This window comes from Drosophila willistoni (assembly GCF_018902025.1).
Source record: "Drosophila willistoni isolate 14030-0811.24 chromosome 2L unlocalized genomic scaffold, UCI_dwil_1.1 Seg168, whole genome shotgun sequence".
Taxonomy (NCBI): Eukaryota; Metazoa; Arthropoda; class Insecta; order Diptera; family Drosophilidae; genus Drosophila; species Drosophila willistoni.
Window position 1 is genome coordinate 6,610,747 of NW_025814047.1, and position 23,052 is coordinate 6,633,798.

General features: G+C 34.2%; 3 protein-coding genes across 5 annotated transcripts; 2 read left to right on the top strand and 1 right to left on the bottom strand.

Moving 5' to 3' along the window:
- Window positions 1-241: 241 nt before the first annotated feature.
- On the bottom strand, window positions 242-21,958 carry LOC6640818 (synaptic vesicular amine transporter). 3 transcript variants are annotated; one of them, XM_023174984.2, is made up of 8 exons: window positions 18,358-18,422; window positions 15,208-15,713; window positions 3,180-3,350; window positions 2,974-3,112; window positions 2,850-2,908; window positions 1,303-1,898; window positions 925-1,242; window positions 242-452 (listed from the first exon to the last, which is right to left on the bottom strand). In XM_023174984.2, exons 1-8 carry the CDS (start codon window positions 18,369-18,371, stop codon window positions 381-383), a joined length of 1,875 nt encoding a protein of 624 aa, XP_023030752.1. In that variant the 5' UTR covers window positions 18,372-18,422; the 3' UTR covers window positions 242-380. The 3 variants fall into 3 exon arrangements, with proteins under 3 accessions (XP_023030752.1, XP_023030751.1, XP_015034125.1); XM_023174983.2 differs by lacking the exon at window positions 242-452 and having other exon boundaries at window positions 571-1,242; window positions 18,358-18,423; XM_015178639.3 differs by lacking the exons at window positions 242-452; window positions 18,358-18,422 and adding an exon at window positions 21,936-21,958 and having other exon boundaries at window positions 690-1,242.
- Window positions 6,061-7,359, top strand: LOC6640819. Its single transcript, XM_002063956.2, has 3 exons — window positions 6,061-6,202; window positions 6,260-6,385; window positions 6,440-7,359. The coding sequence occupies exons 1-3, from the start codon at window positions 6,061-6,063 to the stop codon at window positions 7,357-7,359; spliced, it is 1,188 nt and encodes a 395-aa protein (XP_002063992.2).
- On the top strand, window positions 11,068-11,710 carry LOC6640821. The gene has a single exon (XM_047009805.1). It carries the CDS (start codon window positions 11,147-11,149, stop codon window positions 11,639-11,641), a length of 495 nt encoding a protein of 164 aa, XP_046865761.1. The 5' UTR covers window positions 11,068-11,146; the 3' UTR covers window positions 11,642-11,710.
- Window positions 21,959-23,052: the final 1,094 nt, after the last annotated feature.

The following is a 23,052-nucleotide window of genomic DNA, read 5'->3' on the forward strand; positions in this document are numbered from 1 at the left end:
GTTCTAGCGAACTCTTTTCCATTTGTTTATATAAATTTTTCTATAGTGCTTGACTTCATTCAACATTTGATTTCTCTTTTTGGTACTCACTTTTGTGATATGAAATATATAGTGTATAGTGTATATATATATAGAGCATAACATTGGAACAATAATAACAAATTTTTGTTTTCATATGATATTACTGATATTTTTGGTTGTGGTTACGGTTTCTTTTTTTTTTTTGGTATTTTCCCTTTGTAAGTTTTTGTTATAAAGTTTTAAAGCATTTTTTTTTTTTAGATTTTTGGTCACCTTTTTAATGACATTGCTATATAGTTTAGAGAGAGTTTTAGAGTTTTTTTTTTCATTGGTTTTTTTAGTTCAACATTTTTAGTGGTTTATTCGTCGTCATCGTAGTTTTGATAGGTCACATAACGTACCTGCGATCGATCGCGTCCATAGATCAAGGACTGTAAAAAGGAGAAAACAATAGATTAGTATTTTTAGTTAATAGCGATGACTAAAATTACAAACCATGCTAAAAATAAACATAATGCATGAGGCAAAATAATAAAAATGAAATCTAGATTTATGATACATATTTTTTATTAAGATCGAATAACTTAAAACTAAATAAAAACAATAAGAAAAGTTTATTAACTAAAACTAAAAATATATATAAAATGTTAAAAAAAATAATACCAATTTAAAAAGGTTAAATTGAAAGGCAAATCAAATTGTGTTAAACTACAGCCTTTCACTTTCAAAGGCCGGATTCAAGTTGCCCGCCTCCTGAGGGCCAATGCCATGCATTATAGCCGGGCAGGAAGCCGTCATCTGGGCAATTGAATTTTCTGAAGGGGCTGACGCAGAGGCGGAAGCGGCCAGTTCCGCTGCAGCAGCAGCAGCAGCAGCCGCCGCCTCTTCTCTAGCCATACGCACCTTCTTCTCATCGCTGGTGGGTGGATTCTTGAGGAATGTCAAAAGTGGCGCATATAAGAAACATAGAATGGCAATGCCAAAGAGCATCCATTCGAAGCCAATGCTCTTGACCAGAGAGCCAGAGAGAGCTGGTCCCACAGCAAAGCCCACACAGAAGGCCACATCGCCCAAGGCATAGACACTGCCATAGACAGCCGAATGTCGAATGTCCACCAGATATCCCAGTTCCGGCATCATTGAGGAATCGACCATGCCAATTGCAAAACCCAATCCGGCATTTGGTATAATCAAATGTGTTATCGAAGTGGCCATGGGAATCTGTAAAAATAAATATTAAATAATTCCCCATCCAAGTGGCAATTTATCCTTATGACTTACAAAGATCAAACAAGCTCCAATAATAATCAAGCCCAAACAGGCAGCAAACCAACGTCCAATTCGGTGTCCAAGTGGTCCGAATAGATTTGTACCAATCAAATAGCTAATGGAGGCTGGCAAAAAGGCCACGCCCTGCTCCCATCTTGTAGCACCCATATTATCCACCATCCACAAGGGCAACGATGGCTCCAACATGGCAATACCCATATTGGCAAAGGTAATGGCTCCAGCTGCTATCAATATATACGGATCACTAATCAAACTCTTTAGGGATGGCGGTTCCGATTCGGCTTTCTGTATCGAAGGTTGCAGCATGAACAACTGAAGTAAACCATCGCCCAAGGCAAGAGCGGCCAGAATTAAGAACGGTGCAGATTTGCCCACAAATTCGTACATAACACCACCGAAAGGAGGTCCAATCAGTACACCCAAGGCCAGGCCACCCAAAGCTATGCCCATGGCATTGCCACGCTCCTTGTCATCGGTGAAACGATCGGCCAACATTCCCATGCCAGAGACAGACGAGCAGGACGAGCCAATTCCTTGGAGAGCACGTGCCACAAACAGAACGAAATATGAACGACCAAAGGCAAAGACTGAGGAAGGAGAAAAGATGAAAAGAGATTATAGATTTATGTAAATAGAAAAGCTGAAATTAATTTTGAAAGTAAATAAAAGTAATTGTAAAAAGTAGGTACTTCTAATTAACATTCGACACTTTGCCATCGAACTTAAATAGTTGGATCGAATATTCTTTGTTCTGTTTTCAGGGATTGTAATTTCAAAGAGAATTTCAAAGTTCTCTATTCACATTTAAATGATCCTTTGGTAAGTTTCAATATAATGAATATTTCGGTAATTCGTATTAAAGTTATTGTATTCTGTTTTACTTTTAATTCCACTCTTTCAGACTTTTAACATAAAAAAAAAACAGGAATTCATTCATAGATTATTTTTTTACGACGGAATTAAATGTAAGTATTTTCAAAAGCATTACTTTTTTCAAAATAATTATATGCAACTATTATTTTTTATTCATATTTTTTAAAACTCTTGTTTTCATTATCTAGTATTTATTAAATACCTAAGATTTAACTTTAAAAATATTTATTTCTATCTTATTAAAACTTAATCAAATTTAATTTCAGTAAAAACTTAACATTATTATACGCAGATACCAAAAGATTAAATGAAATATCTCATCAAATTATAGATGAGAAATGGTTATAAATTTTAAGAAGTTTTATGTAAAATTTAATTGGTGCTAAAGTTATCAGGATTCTATTTAAGAAGGGATCGAAAAATTGTTTAATTGTTAAATTTAAATCCATAAAAAAGGTGAAACGAAATTTCCTCCTAAAGTGAATTTATTTTAATTATTAGTTTTAGTTTTAAATTTAGCAAAATATTATCTTAGAATAAATGAGTTCTCTTAAAAATATTTTTAATATATGTCTGGTCATGTCCTTGTACAATTAAGTCCTCACCATAAAATACAACAATCCCATTTTCATCAATTTTAAATAATGAAATTTTAATATACTTACTTATGGTGGATAGAAACATAATGACAAATCCGGCAAACATGGGAATACTATAGCCAATCCTAGGAGTAGAGACAAAAGGTTAGCTAGTCAACTCAAGGTTAATGGTCTCTCGTCTCTCACTTACCTATGTGTTAATGGTCCCACAATTGGATTTACGAGCAGTTGGACAAAAGCCTTGGAGGCAAACAGTAGACCCACTTCAACAGTCTCGCCAACCAGTTCGTTATGTCGTTCCTCTAGCTCCCGGTAATAGGTCTCATTCTCTGTAAAAGGTTAACATGGTTAACATCATTTTTGCTAGCCAATTATTCTTGGGTAGTGTTTCCATACCCTCTGGACTCATGGTCGAGACCTCCAAGGGTATTAGCTCGCTGCCATCTTTATTACAAGGACACGGTGTGGGCGGTGGCGGTGTATTTAACGTTAGCGGTGTGCGGGGATAACTGTCGAGCGGTGCATCCGGATGTCGTATGTCGTACAGGAACTCGGGTATGATGGGCACTACAACAAAAAAAAAATAAAAAAAAAGTGTGTATATAAAGATTTTGCCATACAATTAAAACCTCCTAAACGGCCGCTAAAAGCAATTTTTGCACTTTAATTGCATTTTGTGGGGTTAGGGGTGTAGAGGAAAAGTTTTATAATTGCTTTGCCCCAGAGGAAACCAAGAAAAGAGAGAGATTGCCGCTTGCCGCCTTCTGTTGGCCTAATTGAGTTGTAACAAAGGCACAAAAATTGACGTAGACGACGACGACGACGACGACGACGATGCGTTTAATTGACGTCCACATGCTCCTCTACTGGCCCCTCTTTCCCACTTCCCCACCTAGGCACAAGCTTGGCTCACTTTGCCTCTGGTAAATTCAATTTGTTTATTGCATGTTTCGACTCTGTTTATATTTATTATCAACACCCCGTAAGACAGGAAATGGGGAAACTACTGCACTTAGGCTTGTCTGTAATTGCATTTCCTGCCAAAGTGCGGACGAGTACGAGGTCAGGTCGAGGACAGGTTATGGAATGGGACCTAGATGGTTGATATTCAATTGAGTTTTTATGTTGAGAGTTTAGTTTTTGCGTGTGTGTGTGTGTGTGTGTGAGTGCTGACTAGTTTTGAAGAGTTGTTGGCATAATTTGTTTTGTGGTTATGGCTTCAACAAAGGCAAAAGGACTAACTTTTTTTTCAATATAAACAACCAACATATGAGAGAAAATTACTTCAATTTTTAAGGTTTGTTTATGGCCCCCGGAAGTATGCAACAAAATTTGCATATTCATACATTATTTAATTGCCTGATTTAGTAAATATAATTCATGAACAAAAAGCCTCCAACCCTCTATGAGTTTTGGTACCGGGCTTCCACTTGGTACCCAGCTTTCGATTTTCAAGTGAAAGTGAAATTTTCGGTTCATTTTTTTAGAGGCTACCTCTTAGTTTATGTCAACCGCATGCAGACATATGTCGGCCATGTAATTTGACATGCCATTTGGCAGCAGTGCCAAAAAATAATAATAATAATAATTCTATATTAGACTAGAAAACGGAAGTGGCAGCATTTTTTCTACCTTAACCTCCTAGATTATGTATATATGTAAAGAGCCGCACACGGTCATGCCAAAAAAAAAACAAAGAAAGGGAAATGTATGCAAATTTACCCCCAACTTATAACTTCTAATTGGGGGTAAAACCACTTAAAATGCAACACCAAAACGATTAACCAAAGGAATTTCCTCCTTTATCTCTCTCTTTCTTTTTCTCTTCTGTCTCTTCCTCTCTCTCTCGTTTCTAGAACTTGTAAAAAAAAGCATAAGGAAATGAAACGAGCCCAGAACAAACTCATTAAACTGTCTCCAAGCATTTGACATAGAAAAAAAGCACGTGCAACTAGGCAAGTTGCCATGTTGAGAGAGGGTGGTGGTGGTTATGGGAGGAGTTGGGGGTTTTCCTCTTCTTTTTTTTTGACTGGCTTGGATTGCATTTCGCGTGCCGAAGACACTTAAACCGCAAAGCAAAAGCAACAACTCGATGGCGGCAGTGGCAGAGACAGAGACCAGACAAACAAAATTTTGTGTAACCAGGGATGGCTGAGGAAAATGATTGGGGACTTAATTCAAAATCATCGAAAAATTACCCCAATTGTTGATTTCTGTGAGAATCTGGATTTTTGGTACATTTTAACGCTGAAATCTACAAATTTAACGAAAAATCGCTCTTGAATATCGAAATTTGATCAGTTTTAAACAGTTCGTTTACTGTTTTTTTGCCTATTTTTTTACCAGATTCTAAAAAAAACAGTTTTTGAATAGATTCTTGAATTCTTCGTCAAACGATCTATCTAAAATCTATTTAAAGCACACAAATAATAAAATTTTGATGTTCAATTATTCTTAGCTTGACGAATGATTTTGTATATTTATTCTATATACTTTCTGTACTAGTTTAAGGACAGCACAGGATAGTACTGCGGACAAATGTGCAATTTTGAGTTGAGTTTTATTTTCGTACTGAAGAAACTGCATAGATTTGAATATATCGTTGCATACTTCAAGGGATCTAGTTCACTGGAGACTCTTGATGTGAGATTTTATAGAAGAAAAAGCCCCGAAAGATGGTTTTTGAAAGAGTCCAAAATATATTGGGAAACTTTCACCTAAAATTTGATTAATTAATACTTTCATAAATCACATTAAAGTGTTTCAGTCGATAAAAAGAAAGATTTAATGACTAAAGCGGAGATTTAGAATATTATATTTCTTTGTTGCAATCAACAAAACTTATTAAATATACACAAATTACTTTCGAATCACTTATCTTAAGGATATTAGAACTCTGTGTTTTCAGCCCTGCGTGGGCCCCACCCGTGCATTGGAGGCTACATCGATATGCCGGGGTGACAGTATGCCGGTGTTGGCATCGTCGTCGTCGTCGTCGCCGTCGTCATTGTCGTCGTCGTCAAGCCAAACAGTCGGAGTCAGAGGCAGACATATAGCCCAGAGTCAGGGCAGTGAGGCATCAACTGGCAAAGAAGCCAGTCATCGAACAACAACGTTAGGAAAGAGGCGACCTCATCAAAACCAAAATACAGTGACAAAACAGTATTTGGCCGTTTGCAAATTTATTAGAACCTCATTAATATGCAAAACCAATTAATTCTTATTACAGGAGGGGGAAAGAGACTCAAAGACTGAAGGAAGTAACTTGAAGTTAGAAATGCGACCCATTTGGGAATCGGCTGCTCGGCCGCTATTTGTGCGCTCCGTGTGGCAGGAGACAATCGGTCGAAGGCATTTCATACTCGATTACGAGCCGCGTCAGCGACAACGTTGGAAGCGACAGAAGGCCAAAAGAGGAGGTATCAAATACCAACTTTACGAAACTTATCAACGATATAAATCTTAAATATATTTAGAGAGCCAACAGCAGACACAATCATGCGAGTATTATGATCAGACGATTGAGGACTCTGTAGAGTATTTGGATGAATATTTGCTCTTGGATGCCACAAAATTGACTTTGCAGCAGCAGCAACAACAACAGCAGCAGCAGCAGCACTACCAACAACAACAACAGCATTCGCAGCAACATCAATCACTACAGGGAGGCAGAATGAATAACTCCTCTTCATCCAGTAAGGATCAGAGAGGCCATCACACAAGTCGTCAGGCTAAGAGAAGAGCCTGGTTATTAAGTCGCGGCAAGACTTATCATTCCGATCATTATCATAATCACAATCAACTGAGCGATCATCAGTCACGGCGAAGTTCTCTCCAAGATACCAGCACACTCTCAATGACAGCCAATAATCCGGAAGAACGTTTAGCCGAGCGAGTCCTCAATTGGCTAGATTTGGCTGGGCGGACAGATATCGTGAAAAGTCCCACAGCTCTTGCCCCACCACTGACAAATAGCGCCCAAGTGGGTACGAGGACCGCAAATCAAAAATATCATCACCATCATCGTCACAATCATCGCAGTGTTAGTCTCAAGCGTATAGCCACAGCTGCCGCTCACAATTACAATCACAATCAGAGAGCAACAACTGCCAGGAAACCCATTAAACAACAACAGCAACTGCCTCCACCTGCAGCCACCACGACAAACCACAATCAATCAGCAAACAGTGGCAACCACTTGAATCCAAATGCCAAGCCCATTACAATTATATTCAACAAAGAGGGTATCCCAGTCCGTCTCAATCGTCCGGCTAGGAATATAGATCTCTGTGCCATGAGCAATTCCGCCAGCACGACAAGACGCCTGGCTGGTCAATTGGCTTCGGCCAGGCTCTATAATGGAGGCGTGTCTACTCCTTCTATAACCGAGGAGACACTTCGAACGCCGCCTCAAAGCAGTCGAGGATTAAACTCCACAGCTGCGTCACATTCGTTGGACAGTCGGAAGCAACTGCACATCTTTATGCCCAGTTTGCCCAAGAAAGGTCTGCTAAATGGCGCCAATTGCAGTGAGGATGGCCTCAGCACCAGTTTCAGTGAGCTGTGTCAGTTGTAGAATTAAGGAAATTATCATTACACCGAACTATTGTTCAGTTACTTACAAAAAAAAAGAACTCTAGACTTAAATAGTTGAGAGAAATGAACGTAAAAAAGAGAGCTCTTTCTATTAGATAGTTTCAAATGTTTCTTAAGTTGCAGTTCGAATGTTTAGAACTTTTTTTAGGAAAAGGAAAAAAATTAACAGTTTTTAAGAAAGAAATGCAGTAAAACGAATTCAAATACTTCAAATTGTGTAAAAAGCGACATACGTTGATTAAAACAATATTTTATAGGACTTTTAAATTTTTATCAATTTGACCTCGACTCGACATGGCAAACAAAAGACTTTCTTCAAGTCATTTCAATTCTACGAAAGGTTCTTTTCTTTTTTTGAAAAATAAGCCAAGTCTAAAATATTGCGGTTGTTCAATGAAAATTTTTAAATTGAATAAAAGGTTTGATAAAGAAAGTATAAACGAAAAATTTTAAGCATCTCTACACTTGCTTATCTCTTATTAAAAACTAAATTTGAAATTTTGTTACAAAATCCTAGAAAACATCTTTCGGTTGCTATTAGAAAATTACGAAATTCAAATAAACGTCAATAAAAGGAATTGTAATTAAAACTTTAAATGTTCGAAAATGTTTTCGGTTGTGTTATTTTCTAATTTTGATCTACATTTTTTCTATAAAATTATACAAAATCTGTTTTGGTTAATCTAAGAAAGTCCGAAAACTCAGGAATGGCATTATAAATATTTTATAATTGTTAAATAAGCTTGGTCATGTTGAAACATTAAAGTCCTTTACAAGATGCTTCGGTTCTTCTAAGGAAACAAATTTAACAAAATTGTAATTATAACATCGTCAGCACTGATGTTTCAGTTTTTTCAAAAAATGTCATTATGAAAAGTAAAAAGATTTAATACAGATATTGTAATCATGAGATCAACAGTTACCTTCATATATGATTTATAAAATAACCATATAGCATCAAATTACATCAATTTGAGATATTCAAAGAAACTATTTTAATCTGTTGAATGTATCTAATTCATTCTATCTAATCGTAATAATTGAAGGTTCAGTTATAGCCAGATATATTCTGATTCTATTTAGGTTAAGCTAACAATTTGAGTTTTTGGCATCAAATCATACAATAAATACTAAGAAAAAGGCACCCTGTATATAAAAAACATTTGATTATAAATAACCTGCAGAGTTTCTAATTCTCCAGAGTATTTAAGAACATGCAACTGGTGAATATAAAATATGTCACATTGCCTCGGACTTTAGTTCTTTACGAGATGTTCAACAATCAAGCGGAATCATTATTGGATCTATTCGCCTGGGCTGTATTGTCGCTGCGCTATTGTGGCCTCTTTCCGTACAACCACAATCCTGGAAGGAATCGTTTCCAAATCTCTTGGCCATTGTTTGTGCTCACCGTGATGCACTTGGTCATCTATGTCTTTGTGAATGCTTCACTTTTGATGAAGGATTGGCGGGATTATGCCCAACCGGTATCAAGCAATTCGATTTTGGCGGTTTATGGCAATCTTTTGCTTCGTTTGTTTGGTGTCGGCTCTACTTTTGTGATCCTTTTGCCCACCCTGGTGGGCAGTGGCTCAGTGGTTCGGCATATCAATCAAATGTTAACTTTCGCCAACGAATTTGTGGAAATGGGCTTGGATATTCAGTCTTTGAATCAACGTCTACATTACCTCAGCATTGTTTCCTGTGTGGCTCTAGTAACCTGGATTGGTTTATATTCCTGGCACGCTGTGTATTTCTATAAACTGATGACTAATCGGGATCCTTCATTTCTCCACTATTTGGGAGTGGCTCTATCCGATTTCTATCAACTACTCTTCATATTCTTTCTGTGGATTCAATTGTTTGCTTTGTGCTACATGTCGAAGCAATTGAATAGAGCTATGCTAGAATTACTCAACGATGAAAAGAAACGCTTTGAGCAGAAACGACAGAAGGCAATTGTTTGGATAAAGGGATAAACATTTATTTGTTATTTGTAATTTGGATTAAATAAAAATGATTGACTTTATATTTCTTTTGTCTATTTTGTATGTTAAAATTAAGAAGATCTTTAAACACAGACACAAAAAAAAAAAAAAAGTTTTTCTTTTTGTTTAGAACAATTAAGGAACTCTTATCATATGGAGAGTATGTTAAACTTTAAATACTCTTAAATATTTAAATACATATTGCATGTTCCACGATGGATTCTCCTTACAATCAAAGTTTGTTCATACTTGTTTTTGAAAAATTACATTCCTTTCTGCCTTTTGCATACTTAAAGTTACAAATATGATTCCATTTCACATCCCTCTATTATTTATAAGAGTATCTGAATTTCGTCTAACTGAAATATGATGATTCCAATTATATTCCTCACCTTTAAATCTTTCTACACACTCTTACAAACTAAAGTTCTGCGTGCAATCAATCCGAGTTATTTTCAGTATTTTAGTAAGCAAGAAAACTTTGATATTTCTTGCCAACTTTTTTCTGTAATTTTGGAAAAGTTTTTGGCACGCGCTTGCATATTTATTAATAGTTCGACCACAACTCACACCTTAATTGGGATATTAATTCCTGGTGTGTTAGTTCATAAAATTACACGTTTACATCATAGAACAAAACTAACTCGTTAAGAGCGACTAATTCTCTCTTCCTCTCCATATTTTGACATTTTTATTAAATGAAACTCCTTGAGCAATTAATATAGTTATTGTTGTTTTATTGATTTTTATTTTTTGGCTTAAAGGCAAAGTTATATTTGTATGCACTTTGCCATTGAAAGTTTTTTGTTTTATTTTTGGATTACCCAGCAAAAGTATGACACGCCCCCACAAGTTGAATCGCCTATACTAAAGGACTTTCCTTTCTTTTCGTTTTGTTTTGATTTTTGGTTTTATTTTGGGTTTACTTTTAAAGGAATTTCCTTAGAAAAAGACAAAAAATTGACAAACTCCTCGCCTGATTTGTTTTGATTTGACTTGGTTTGGTTTTTCCTTCTGGGTTTTTTTGTGTGTTTGTGTTTTTTTTTTGTTTTTTTGGCAATAGTCTGTAAACTAATTATTGGCATTACAGATCCATCAATATAATAGGGCAACAACTGTCAGCCATTTGTCTTCTATATGTCTGCGGCGTCGTCATGCAAAGGAAACGACACCTGCCACACACGTGGCAAGTAGTAAATTCGTTTTCAATATGACAATATTTTTTGTGTTCTTTTTTTTCGGGGAATCGTCAATGAGTCATGAAGTCGACAAAGTCGACAACGACGACACTGAAAAAGCCGCACATTGTTGACCTTTATTGGGTTGAGGTTTTGGTTTTGGTTTCGTCACCGGCAAAAAAGCAACGCAAAAACGCGCAAAACATCAAAAAACGCCAAGGAAAACTTTTCTACCTTCTATGTATGTACCTTTCAAGGCGAAAGCCAAAAGACAATGGATTCCAGCCCCTCGACATCCCTCGCCCGATACCCATTGAAACCTCAGCAAGAGCAATTACTTCAACGGGAAAAACTTTTTTGCCTGACGTTTGACTTTTCATTCTTAGTAGAATGGAAATGAAAATGCGCAACAATAAGGCAAAGTATTAACTTTTTGTTGTGCCGTGACTTATTCGCGTTTTTGCCGTGAACGCGGTAGGTTGTATAAGCGCCATTTATACTCCTCAGTAATAGGCCTACGAACAGCAAGACTAACAAGCAAAGTTTTTGTAGTTCTGGTATATTCCTTAATTTTCCGGTAAAAAGAAAAACAAAGCAAAAGATGTCCACTGATGAGGATTCATTGGGCAGTCCCCTGTTGCCGAGCACACCGACTCCGCCGCCTCAACTGCCAGTTGAACGGACTGGCAAAAGCGGTCGTCATATACCCGATCTACTCAGACATCAGCATAGCTTCGAGGCACGCTACAGTAGTCTCATACAGAAGCAAATCTGGGAGAATAGCATTAATAAGGATGTCCTAGAGAGACAATTAAATGCCTATTTCCCATTTAGTCGCAGTGCCTCATTGAACAAAGAGACTGCGGATGGGTTCAATCAAATGAAACTCTCAGCGGCAACCGCAGCAGTGGCAGCAGCTTCATCCTCATCATCATCACCATCAACATCGGCTCCAGGAAGTTCATTAAAAACTAAATCATCGGTGGGTACAACGTCGAAAAAGCGTCTAGAGAAAATGGATAGAAAGTGTCTAGAAAAATTGGAGACCATCGATGTGGCTGATCAGGAGGTACAGGCAAAGAAAAAATCACTGTAAGGAAGCAGTTGAACAGGGAAAAGTCCTAAATATTATTAACAGAAAACTCTGCATTGAGTGAAAAGTGAAATAGAGCAATTTCCTTCTAAGATAAGTAAACAATTTATAGATTTTGCTAAGTATTATTAAGATTTAAGTCCAGATTTTACTTAATGAACTATAAAGTAAGAGAAAAATTGAATCCAAAGTAATAAAAATAAATCAAATTTTAGTTTGGTAGACTTGTAAATATCAGGCTTTACGGCACTTGACGAAAACGTTTTCTAGAATCACTCTAAGATATTGTATATTTACGAATTTACTAAATATTTTAGGTATTATAGAGCTTTAGGTAAATATTTTTTGGACTTGAGTGACTTTCGATCAGCTGCATTGTAAAAAGTGGTGATTTTTAGGTGAAAACGTTTTTCTGAATATAATGGGAATATATAAGAGAACAAATTTATGAATTTACTAAAAAATGTATTATATGGGCTTAATTGAAAAATCATTGCATCTCATTTGAATCAAAATTAATCAACTTTAAGTCTTTAAATTTTAAGAAACATTTCTCAAAACTACTCCTAGCGTCAATATCTCGTCAATATTTTTCGTTGAAATTATTTATAAACTAACTAATTTTATTGTACAATTTCAAGGGAGTTCCATTTTAATCTCATTTAAAAGAAAATTTATTTAATTTTGTCTGACAGGCTTATAAAAAGTTTAAAAAAGCTGTGTTTTAGGCGAAAGCAATTTTCAGAACCTCTCAAAATCAAAAGATTTTAACAAAAAATTAGTTTATTACCCAAAAATCAAAGAAACACCATTTAACCCATTGTTGACCTAAGAAGCCAGAGAACTAAACAATATCAAAGCGAAAATGCTTTCCAGAACTTCTTAAGCCTTGACTTTATAATTAATAAAGTAAAGTATCGAAACCAAAAGAAATCAAAGATATCAAATGAACTTAATGAAATATTATTTGCTTCAACATAAATACTTTTTCTATGTTATCCCCATAAATTAAGCTAACTTTTGACTCTTTATCTGTAAGCTTACTTAAATATATAAGACATAAATTAATGCAATCTTTTTCTCTCTCTCTTACTGATGGAATAAAATCGGATTACAATATTCAATTTGCATTTTTTCTTATCTTATTTTTATAGTCGAACATTTACATTTCCTTTTCTAGAATCTAGATAAAAGGACAACTGGATATGACCCATATACGTAAGATATATAAATCAGTCAGTCACCCTCTAACATCTAGCTAAATCTAATTTATGAGCATATTATGCTTGTTAGTGGGAGGGAGATGGAGAGGTAGGAGGACAATGGGAAAAAGGGGATGCAAGATCAAATGTAATAAGCAATTTTCACTTCAACACCTTTAACGTAAAATGAGAAAGCACTTAAGTGGAAATGCCTCAAGTCGAATGCTAAAAGCAACCAAACCGACCCAACGAATCCACCCATTCGATTCATCAGCCATCACTCCAACCACCTAACCGCCCATTTCTTTTCCCACCTCTCATTCCTCTGGAGGAATAAAGGAAACGCCATGAAGTTGGCATAGAGCTAATAGTTTTTTTTTTCTTCTATGAATTTTTCTACTTTTTCCTTTGACTTTCACTTCCGTGCTTTCAACAAGTTGCTCTCGAGTGGCATTCCCTAAGTATTTTTCCCTTTTTTTGTGCTTTCTGTTAGTTTCCTGCTATCGCTATTTGTCTTGTCTCCTCAACTTGTTGATTTAAATTCATGATTCACGTTTAACGCCAAGAAATTCTTCTTTTGGCCTTTTTCCTTTCCCTGTCTCTGTCGGTATTTTTTCCTTTTTATTTTTACTTTTTTTTGTGTTGAGGTTTTTCAGCATGTCAGCCACAAACACTGGTGTTTGGTCATCCACTTGATGTCCATGTGTTTGTCCAACCACTTGACATAAGCACTTGGTTTGGCTGGCTACCGACTCGTAGCCGTAGCCGTAGCCGTAGCCGTGTCCATGCTCGTGTCCGTGGGTCTGAGCCCGAGGTTTAGTGTCAAATACAGACAGGGCCTGGGACAGGGCCACCCCTACCCGTACTCAAGAATGAGCCCTGTTTGGCTGCGTGTCTATTTAATTGACTGTCGACCACTTGGAAATGCCCAGTCCATTGGCGTTTTCATAATGACAGATGAGAGACAGAGCAGAGCGAGGGGAACGCTTGGAATAATGGTACTCCAACTTTGATTAGTTGTTGATAAAGTGGAGAAGCTAGTGGAAAGGGAAATGCTGACGATTGAAGAATATTAAAGGCATTGGGCAGGGAACAGTGATTGGAGAATCAGTGGAAACCAACTGACTTATGAAAGTTAAAATAAAACAAATAATTACATTCAAATTTGGCTTTCAATTAACTTGATCTATATTCGTTTCTATTACCACGTAGACTTAGTTAAACAAAGGTTTGGATTATAGATTTTCAACAGCTGTTACCAAAATGGTCCTTGAAAGCCTCATTAGGGCTGCTTATTTAAAAACAGGACGTCCATCCAATGTTGAAGGAGTCAAAAATATGCTTGAAATTGGATGGATCGCAATGCATATTGAAATATCACTTTCCAATTTCAAAGTAAGAACATGAATAAAAATAGGTGAAAAACGATTTATTAAGTAGATTTAAATACTTTGTTGTTGTTCATTGGCATTTTTGGTCTCTCTCGAAAAACCAACTTGATGATTAGCGTGACTTACATTTTAGTTCAATTCAATTGGTTACAGATTGGCAAAGCTCCGTTCTTACGAATTTGCAAAATTTTTAAAATTAAACTTACCATATTTTGATAAATGAATAAACATTGAATAAACTTTTCCTGATTTGTCGTATTCTCAATGGACGTATCCACCATTGAATGGGATTGGTACAGCTTATTAAAACCCATTTTAAAAGCTCTTCCCATGTCTAGATTACATACCAAATTAAAATTCAATCTTATGAATAAGTTTTTAATATTATCGAGTAAAATTTGACAACTACTTTTAGCCGAAAAGCCTGTAAAGTCAAATTGCTTTGATTAAGAACAGTTTTCTCTTTTTGGTTATTTTTCAAATTCACAGAGAGTTATCTCTAACTTTTACTTTCTTTCGATTATACATATATTTCACAAAATTTTCTGAGACTTTTTAGCACATTGAAGACCTTGAGATTGAAATTGCTATAAGTGAAACAATTTTCGATTCCATTGTGTACTTTCAAGTTGAAATCGACAGATGAATTGATAAAATGAAGGCTAAAATAGCGATAAACTTGCACTCTCTCTCCATCTCTATCTGTATCTTGTTTCTGATGACAGTGACAGGAAAACATTCATTAGCTTAAGTGGGTGCTCTGCGGTAATTTTATGGCTCAAAACCAAACCAAACCCAAACCCCATGCCACCCACCATTGCTCGTTTTTATTCCACCAGTCAAGGGAAATGGACAATTTCCAGGTGATTGCTTTGGTTCATTGTTGTAAAGTGGCAATGAAATGTTAATGGTCACCAGAGAGAGAAATAGAGAGTGAGGGAGACCTGAGAGATAAAGATTTATGAAAAGGACTCACCCACAGTGGTTAGCAGCATGTTGTCCAATAGCAGAGCTATGGCCACAATGACTAGAACTAAACGATTTGAGCCACGCCAGCTGACCATCCATGATTTGGCGGCGGACCAGGACCCGGCAGCGCGTGGATCCTCTTCTCTATATTGATCCGATGCATATGTTTGATAGGTTGGAGGCGGTGGTTTTGATGCTTGTCCAGGTGCAGATGGTGTAGGCGGCTCCTTGCCCACACCCAAAATGCCGCAATCCGTTGTATTGCCATTTGATGGTTGTTGTTGTTGCTGTTGGGGTTGTTGTCCCTGTGCCTGTTCCAATTGTTGCTTGAAAGGATTCTTGCTGGGTGTATTATTCTGACTTATGGTAAATGAGGTGGTTGATGTGGTTTCACTTCCTTGTGTGCCTTGAGTAATCTGGGGCTGCTGTGCTGCTGAGTTTGGCTGGTATTTTCTTGGTCCACCATTGCCCGCATCAGTCGATGATTGCATTTCGTTGCTAGCCGCCTGGTTGCTAAGTAGAATAAGAGTGGAAGGGAGATGGGACAGATTGCCCGATTAGTTGGTAAGCAGCTTGCGATTGTCTTTAAATTGTAATCAAAAAAAAAAAAAGGTTACAAAAAATGTAAGCAGCTTTTCTCACACTCACTTTATGCTTCAATGATTCTACAATAATTAAAAATAAATTATATATCTAGAGTCTTTGGCCTTTTTTTTGCCACTTTGTTCACACCAGAAAATTTAAATATTTATTTAATTGCCTGTACACGCGGCGTATGAGCAATGCAAGCATATTTCTATTGCCTAATTTAGGGCGCCAAATGGAAATTGAATTTCCACCCCCCTCAGACTCACACCCAGCCCAAGCCCCAGCCCAGTTTAATTCGTTTAGTGTAAAAGAGGGTGAGAGGCTGAGGGTAAGAAGTGTAAAGAAAAGTTCTCTGCCTTTTTTGCCAGAATTGAATTAGACCCTTGGCAATTAAATGACACTAAATGGAAATGGAAATGGTGAAATACTCAAGACCAAGAAAACTTTTAGGTTATTCAACATAATTTACAATTTCTCTGGCATACAATTGAAACAATTGGATAGCAATCAAACTGTTTATTTATGACATCTGCTTGCATACAAAGAAAATTGGCAACTTTTGCCGACTTGCTTTTGATATGGTCCATAGACGAGAGATTGAATGAAGTGTCATTAAAATATATCAGACAGCCAATAAGTGAGTGATGGATGTCTATTATAAAATATGTATAGTTTAGTTAGTTTAAAAGTCACTTCATTTCCCTCCTCTGACTCTGACACGTAAAGAGGCGTTAACAAAAAGTGGGATCTGATTTGGTGTAAGCAATTTTAATTGCTTTAATATATATAATTTGCTCTTGCCTATGACAAAACAGCTACTAAATGATTAATAATTCAACTAACTAGAAAAAGTTTGAAATAACAAATGGAACAATTGTGTTTCTGTATGTAAGTTTACTCTATCAATGTTGGCACTTACTCATTTTGTATGGAATACGATATTTACTTATATAAATCACAATATTTCTTATATCATTAGAGGAAAAATATCGATGATTATTAGGATTTATGAGTCTGGTAAAAAATTTGATTGATTTTTAAAATTATTGAATTTTTTTGACGTAAGCCTTTAAAAAATATCGTTATATCAAACTTAGTTTCGATCTTTTCGTTTACTCTAACATAATAAAGTTTTTGAATAATACACAATATCTTTATGCGATTACTACTTTTTCGAATAATTTTGAAAACAATTTATTTCTTTTTTTATCATTATAAATATCAGTTAAAACAGATTTGCCTTAATAAACTCATGAGAGGTAAGTGCATCTCAATACCCTTCAATTTGCCTCGCCATCCTATATTGTAACCCAACAAACTATTTATACAACTGCTTTTCTATATACAAATGTTTAAATGAATAAATAGTTTTAAATTAATTATTATTAGACTATAAAACCTGTGTTTAAACCGGCTTAAGGTCAATAAATCTTACTAATTCTCCATAGCTATTTCAAGAACCATCAAGTTTTATTAAACAATCCTCATTCATATAATACAGTTTTTAAAATAGTTTTTTAGATATCAGAACCTCAATAATAATAAACACCAATTCACAGTCTTTCCTTCCCTTAGCTAGTAGTTCTCTTTTGTCTAATAAACCTTTTATAATTCTTTATTTAGTACCTCTATGCTATAACTAATTTAACTATCACAAATCTGAAATGTTGTGAACAATATTTTATTTTATATATTTATCATTTTGTTTTCACTTTATATTCATTTATATGGCTTATGCATATTTTATTGCCATCAAAGTAATGTTCTATTTTAGACTCGCGTAAATAGCATCAAAAATCTTGATTAGTTGGGAACTATTTATAATCAAAATTAATCACAACAGTCAGGGGCTTAGGAAGGGGATCAACATTAAAAAGGCAATGGGTAATATGAAGTGACTTTTGATTGTGAAAACCCTCATAAAAATTTTTGCAGTTTTCAGTTGCACTACTATTACTGACTCGCATTTTATTTCAAATAGAGTTGCCTCCTAAAAATTTATAATATCTGAAACTCTTAACCTTCTTTTTTTGTTAACCAAATGATTATTCAACGATAAAGTTTAGGACCATTCTAAATTCTATTCGCTGAGAATGCTTAACCAGCATTTAATACTTTCTCAGTAAATACGATTCCTTTTCGAAAACACTTTCAGATTTGAAATAGTCTTAGCTGAGCTCTTTTCTCATAATATTTTAATAAAAGGGGAAAACTATCTAATTATGGGGTACTTAAAGGAAATTATCCATATATCCTTACCTACATGTTCTGAATGTTTACCATTAAAAGGGGATTTATTTGAAAATTTGTATGAGGGTTATTAGAGTTAAGTTAAGAAGAGAGTTAGAAAATGGTTAAGAGAGCTATGTTAAGTAAAATCAGCTTTTATTCGATTGAGTTTCAAATAGATCAATAGATTTACTTTTATGTTAAAAGGCATTCAAAAATCTATTCAAAAAATTTTCCTGGATCTTATGTTGGATTATTCTTATTTCTCGATCCCATTTGAAAAGATGTCAACATAGTTACTTGATTTTCTCTTTTTAAATTCTATTTGATGCATGATCACCTTTCTGCTCCCATGTTTCGGCAATTCCCAAGTAGGAAGTTGATTGATATTAGGATTAACACAAACAAATATGTTTATATATAAACACACACACACCCACACAGAGAGAGATATATATTATTACTGTACGACTATATATATCATCTATTTATATTGTCTCTCACACTTTCTCTTTCACATTGCACGGAAGAATTTTTTGCGATATTTTCCCTACCGACAAGTTGGCGATCTAAACTCAAACTAAAAACATTGGCGTGACGCTGGATGCTTATTAAATGAATTTACTTTTTGCAACAACTTGTTGCTGTTTGTTGTTGTTTTTGTTGTTATTTTTTTGTAATTTTTTTTTGCTATTCTTTAGTTAGTCTTTGTTGTTTGCAACAGTGAGAAGAGTGCAAGATACGTTTTTAATAATTATTAATTAGCCATTCGCATGCGTGGGAAAATCAAATCAAATTAGAAACGAAATCGAAATATTTATTTATGTAAATTCAATTTCAAGTTCAATTCGACAAAAAATTGAATGATTTGAATGATGAAAGATGAATTAATTTAACTATAACTTCTAAGTTCAAAATTTAGACAGCCAAAAAAAAGGAAATATATTTTGTATACCCTGGAAAATTCTAAAGTATATGGAATTCAAATTGAAATAAAATATATGAATTAAGCATAATTCTAAAAGATTACAACATTGTTGAATTAAGTGGAAAAATGAATCGTTTGTTTTACACATTTTATCTACAAGATTTTCTTTTATAATTTGAATCAAAAATTGTTTTTAAAATTGAAGAGTTTGAAATAAGAAATACATAAAACCCATCACTTTTAAATTTTTTCAAAACTAGCTACTAAATTATTTAAAAAGAAAATAAAAAAATTTATAAAAACAGTTTAAATATTTGTACTCTTACTGTTAGTTTAAATTTAAAAGAAAATTGTTTGTAAGTTTTCATTTTTATTTTATTATAATGTTTAAACAGCTAAATATTTTAAGCTTTAAAAACAAAATATTTAAAAATTTAATTACTTTACAAATGAAATTATGCAAATAATAATACAAAAAAAAAAAACATACATTTTAAAAAACATTTAATAAACTTATAATAATTTAAATTATTATTATTTTGAAGCAGAAAGTTATGTTTATAAATGTTTATTTATTTATTTTTTTTTATTTTTAAGCAGTATTAATGTGCAAAAAAAATTAGAAAATTATTAAAGACTGTTTGCCTATGCAAATTTCGATGGAATTTGATTTGAATTTTTGGGAACCTTAAAAGCTTCACGCTAGTTTCTTAAAAAAAACTTGTTGAACTTTTAAAGAATAAATATAAAAAATGCATATGCTAATTTATATATAATTCCAAATTAATTCCGATTCGATGACTTTGTTTCATAGTTGTTTTTTTTTTGTACCCTTGTAGGGTATTAAAAATGCTTCTAAATTACATTTTAAGTGGCTAGTTTTGCACGTGCGACTCATTCATTATTTATGCTGGCTCTCTCGGCTATATCTTTTGATTGTCTTATGGTTTGTGATAATTGCATAAGATTTTTCCAGATACACATATATATATTTGTGTTTTTGTTGCTTGATTCAACGTTTAGCGGCCTGCCGCGACGACACGCAACTTTATTTAAATTGAGATCTTTTTGTTCGCAGTTGTTTTTGTAGATTTTTAAGATTTTTATTAATTAAAATTAAGTGCATAAAGCGAGCTGAGCTGTGTTGAGCTCGGACTGACATTGACATTGTGGCTAGAGAAGAGACCTTCGGGGGGGTTACTACCGAATGATTTCCTACTACTTTGAACCATAATCCAAATCATAATTATGTGCCCTTTTAAAGAGGGAGGTGGGCTAAGTGGGATTGATAGGCGGTTCTATTGAGTGTTTGCCTATGCAATTTTCAATTTAATTGCCACAAATTTACAATTTTTGCCCCGGCGCTAATTGTAATTGTGCCCGCACTCTCTTTTCTCCTCGTTCTCTCTGAAGGGGGGAAAAAAATCTTCCATAAATTAGTTCAAATTGTTGCAACTGGTCCATATTGAACGTGTTTAAGGGTCATTTTCAAACACCTGTTGCCTCAAACATACAAAACACACACAAATCCATTGAACTTTAATTGGGCATGGAATACCTGCCTAAATAATGCCAATATTTTAATTAGTTGCCACAAAATGAATTTGCAATTTTTTTTGTTATCTTTTCAGAGCATTAATTTCGTATGAAATCATGTGAATTATTTAGCATATTCTATTTTACATTTTATAAGTCGCATTTTAAAGATGTTTTACTTTTTTATGCACCAGTAATTTCTATGAGAATTTTCGTAAACATTTTTGTTTTAATGCGATCCACTTCGCTAAAAAGAAAACTACGAAGATTTTAAGCTAGACAGTAAAAACAATGTAAAATTCAAAGATTATCAAAGTTTTTTTTAGGTTTTTTATTTTGGTAAATTAAAAAACTTAAAGGTTTGTGAGTTATATTGGAACGTGCTTAAGGCATAATTTGTTCAATGAACATATTTCTAATCACCATAAAAAATTGAGTTCAGTTATGACTTTGGGCAAAAGTAAGAAAAGATGGTTAAGTCTGAAGTTAGTTATAATTAAAAGGCTATATGGTATGGTATGGTTAAATGGTGACAATTATGTATAATTCTTATCAAAAGTTTTTTTAATGGTTCTCGAGGCAACAAAACGCATAAAATTTATATTGCCAATACTCCCAATATAAATTATTTTGTATGTTCATGTTTCTTTTGAAAAAACTACCTTGGGGATCGTTTTCAGAAGTTCAACGCTATGCAGTTCTCAAATGTAAATGGTGGAAGGCTTGCAGATCCCATAACCAGCTAATATAAGGTTGTTTGGGGATGCTTTAAAATTAAATTGTATAACTCTGTTTAATTATAAGGGTCCCAGAGATGGTATTTCTTTTGCTCAGAATAACATTTCACTGAATTGTAGCCAAAATTCGTTCGACTCTTCACTAATTCAAACAGGAAAGTATTGTAAATCCTGGAGGCATTCCAAATTTATGAAAAACTTTTCAAAAGTATTGTAATAATATTAACATCAAATTTTACAAAAAAATCAAGGATTTTTATCCTTGAAATATTCATGATTATGATTAGGACATAGACTTTCTCAAGTCTTATTCTGAACACACCAATTAACAAAATGCATAAGTTTTTTTTTTCCATTTGTCTCCAATGCCATTAAGTGGTAATTGGTAGATATTAAGTGAAGTAATTTAAGTGTACTAATTAAATTACTTCATTTCAGTACTGAAGTTAGTTAAAATATTGAGACACATTCACTAGTCTTAAGGTTAAAAAATTTGCTGTTAGTCCCCTATTTTACTTCTCTATTCACTTCAAGTTCCAATGATCTATTAGTTCATTCTTTTAATATAGTTGTTTCCTTACTTTCTTTTAGAAACAATAAATATATGAAGTATTTCTATTGTCTTTCTAGAGTAAGTATTTTGAAGCATAGCGACACTTATCATTTAGCCATCATTTTGAACCATTTCATTCATCATCACTCCTCACATTCACTTACCTTCAATATTTTTTGTTGTTTTTTTTTTTTTGGTTGTTGGTCTATTCACTTCCTTATTTTTTCTGTGTGTTTTTCCTTTGAGTTTGGGGATAGCTTTATTTCCTTACTGTTTCCTTTATGGTGATTAGGGAGGTTTTTTTCCTTATTTTTTTTTGGTTTCTCTTGTAAATGTTGCTGTTAGTGGGGTGGAGGGGAAGGTTAAATTGTTGTTTTTCTGTTGTTGTTGCTGCTGTAGTTGTTGCTGTTGTTGGAGTATTCCTATGGGTAAATTATAATAGAAAAGACAGAAAAAAATCCTTGTAAAGGCTTTGTAACAACTTAGTTGGTTATTTTTTTTCTTTTTTTCTCTCTCTGTTTGGAGTTGTCTGCAGCTCTTTGAGAAACTGACATTGGCCACTTGTGGCATGCCTTTCAATGGCAATTTCAAGTATTTACTTAAGACAAAGTCTGAGCTATGCACACAAACACACACACACGCATACACACAGAAATCGATGTACTAAATAAGAATATGTATTTAAAATTTGTTTTTTTAAAGTAAACGTTTAAACACAAAAAAGTTTATAAATCACAAAACGAAATCAATCAATGTCATTGGGTAAATATATTAAAAACAAATATTTTACACTCTTTTTGAAGGGGTTATTTTAAGTTTAAGTACAAATTTGTTATATTAAGAACATTTCCATTTTCACCGTCGTTCGCACCAACTTTGAATATTCCTTCGTCAGGGGAAAAAAAATTACCTACAATGGGTTTCCAAATCAAAAACCAAAGAATTCTAGATTTAGTAGGTCTCAACTGAGTAGAGACAAGAGATAGCTCTATCATTCTGTTTAGATAATCTCAAAAAACTGAACCAATTGTTGTTGACTAAACTTAGTAGGCATCAGGGATTAATGTAAAAATTGTACTTACATTATTTTCTAAGGACGTATGTAGTTACCTTGATTTATGGTTCTATTGTTGAAATTTTTAAATACAAACTAGTTGCTTTAATTTAAAAGTCAAAAGCCGTCATCAGGGCAGATATTTTGTAATTAAAAACTAATTACTTCAAAGCTATAAACCACTACTATTTAAAAAGTTTCCTTTATTTAATCCTAATTTATTAACC

Excerpts from the sequence above, each read along its gene's own strand:
- LOC6640818 (XM_023174983.2), bottom strand. Across the intron at positions 3,351-15,207 it reads CATGCTGCTAACCACTGTGG|TGCCCATCATACCCGAGTTC; the intron begins GTGAGTCCTTTT and ends TTTTTGTTGTAG. Across the intron at positions 2,909-2,973 it reads GTGGGACCATTAACACATAG|GATTGGCTATAGTATTCCCA; the intron begins GTAAGTGAGAGA and ends CTCTACTCCTAG.
- LOC6640821 (XM_047009805.1), top strand. The coding sequence starts at position 11,147 with ATGTCCACTGATGAGGATTCATTGGGCAGTCCCCTGTTGCCGAGCACA.
- LOC6640819 (XM_002063956.2), top strand. The coding sequence starts at position 6,061 with ATGCGACCCATTTGGGAATCGGCTGCTCGGCCGCTATTTGTGCGCTCC. Across the intron at positions 6,203-6,259 it reads ACAGAAGGCCAAAAGAGGAG|AGAGCCAACAGCAGACACAA; the intron begins GTATCAAATACC and ends AAATATATTTAG. Across the intron at positions 6,386-6,439 it reads GCAGCAGCAGCAACAACAAC|CACTACAGGGAGGCAGAATG; the intron begins AGCAGCAGCAGC and ends AGCAACATCAAT.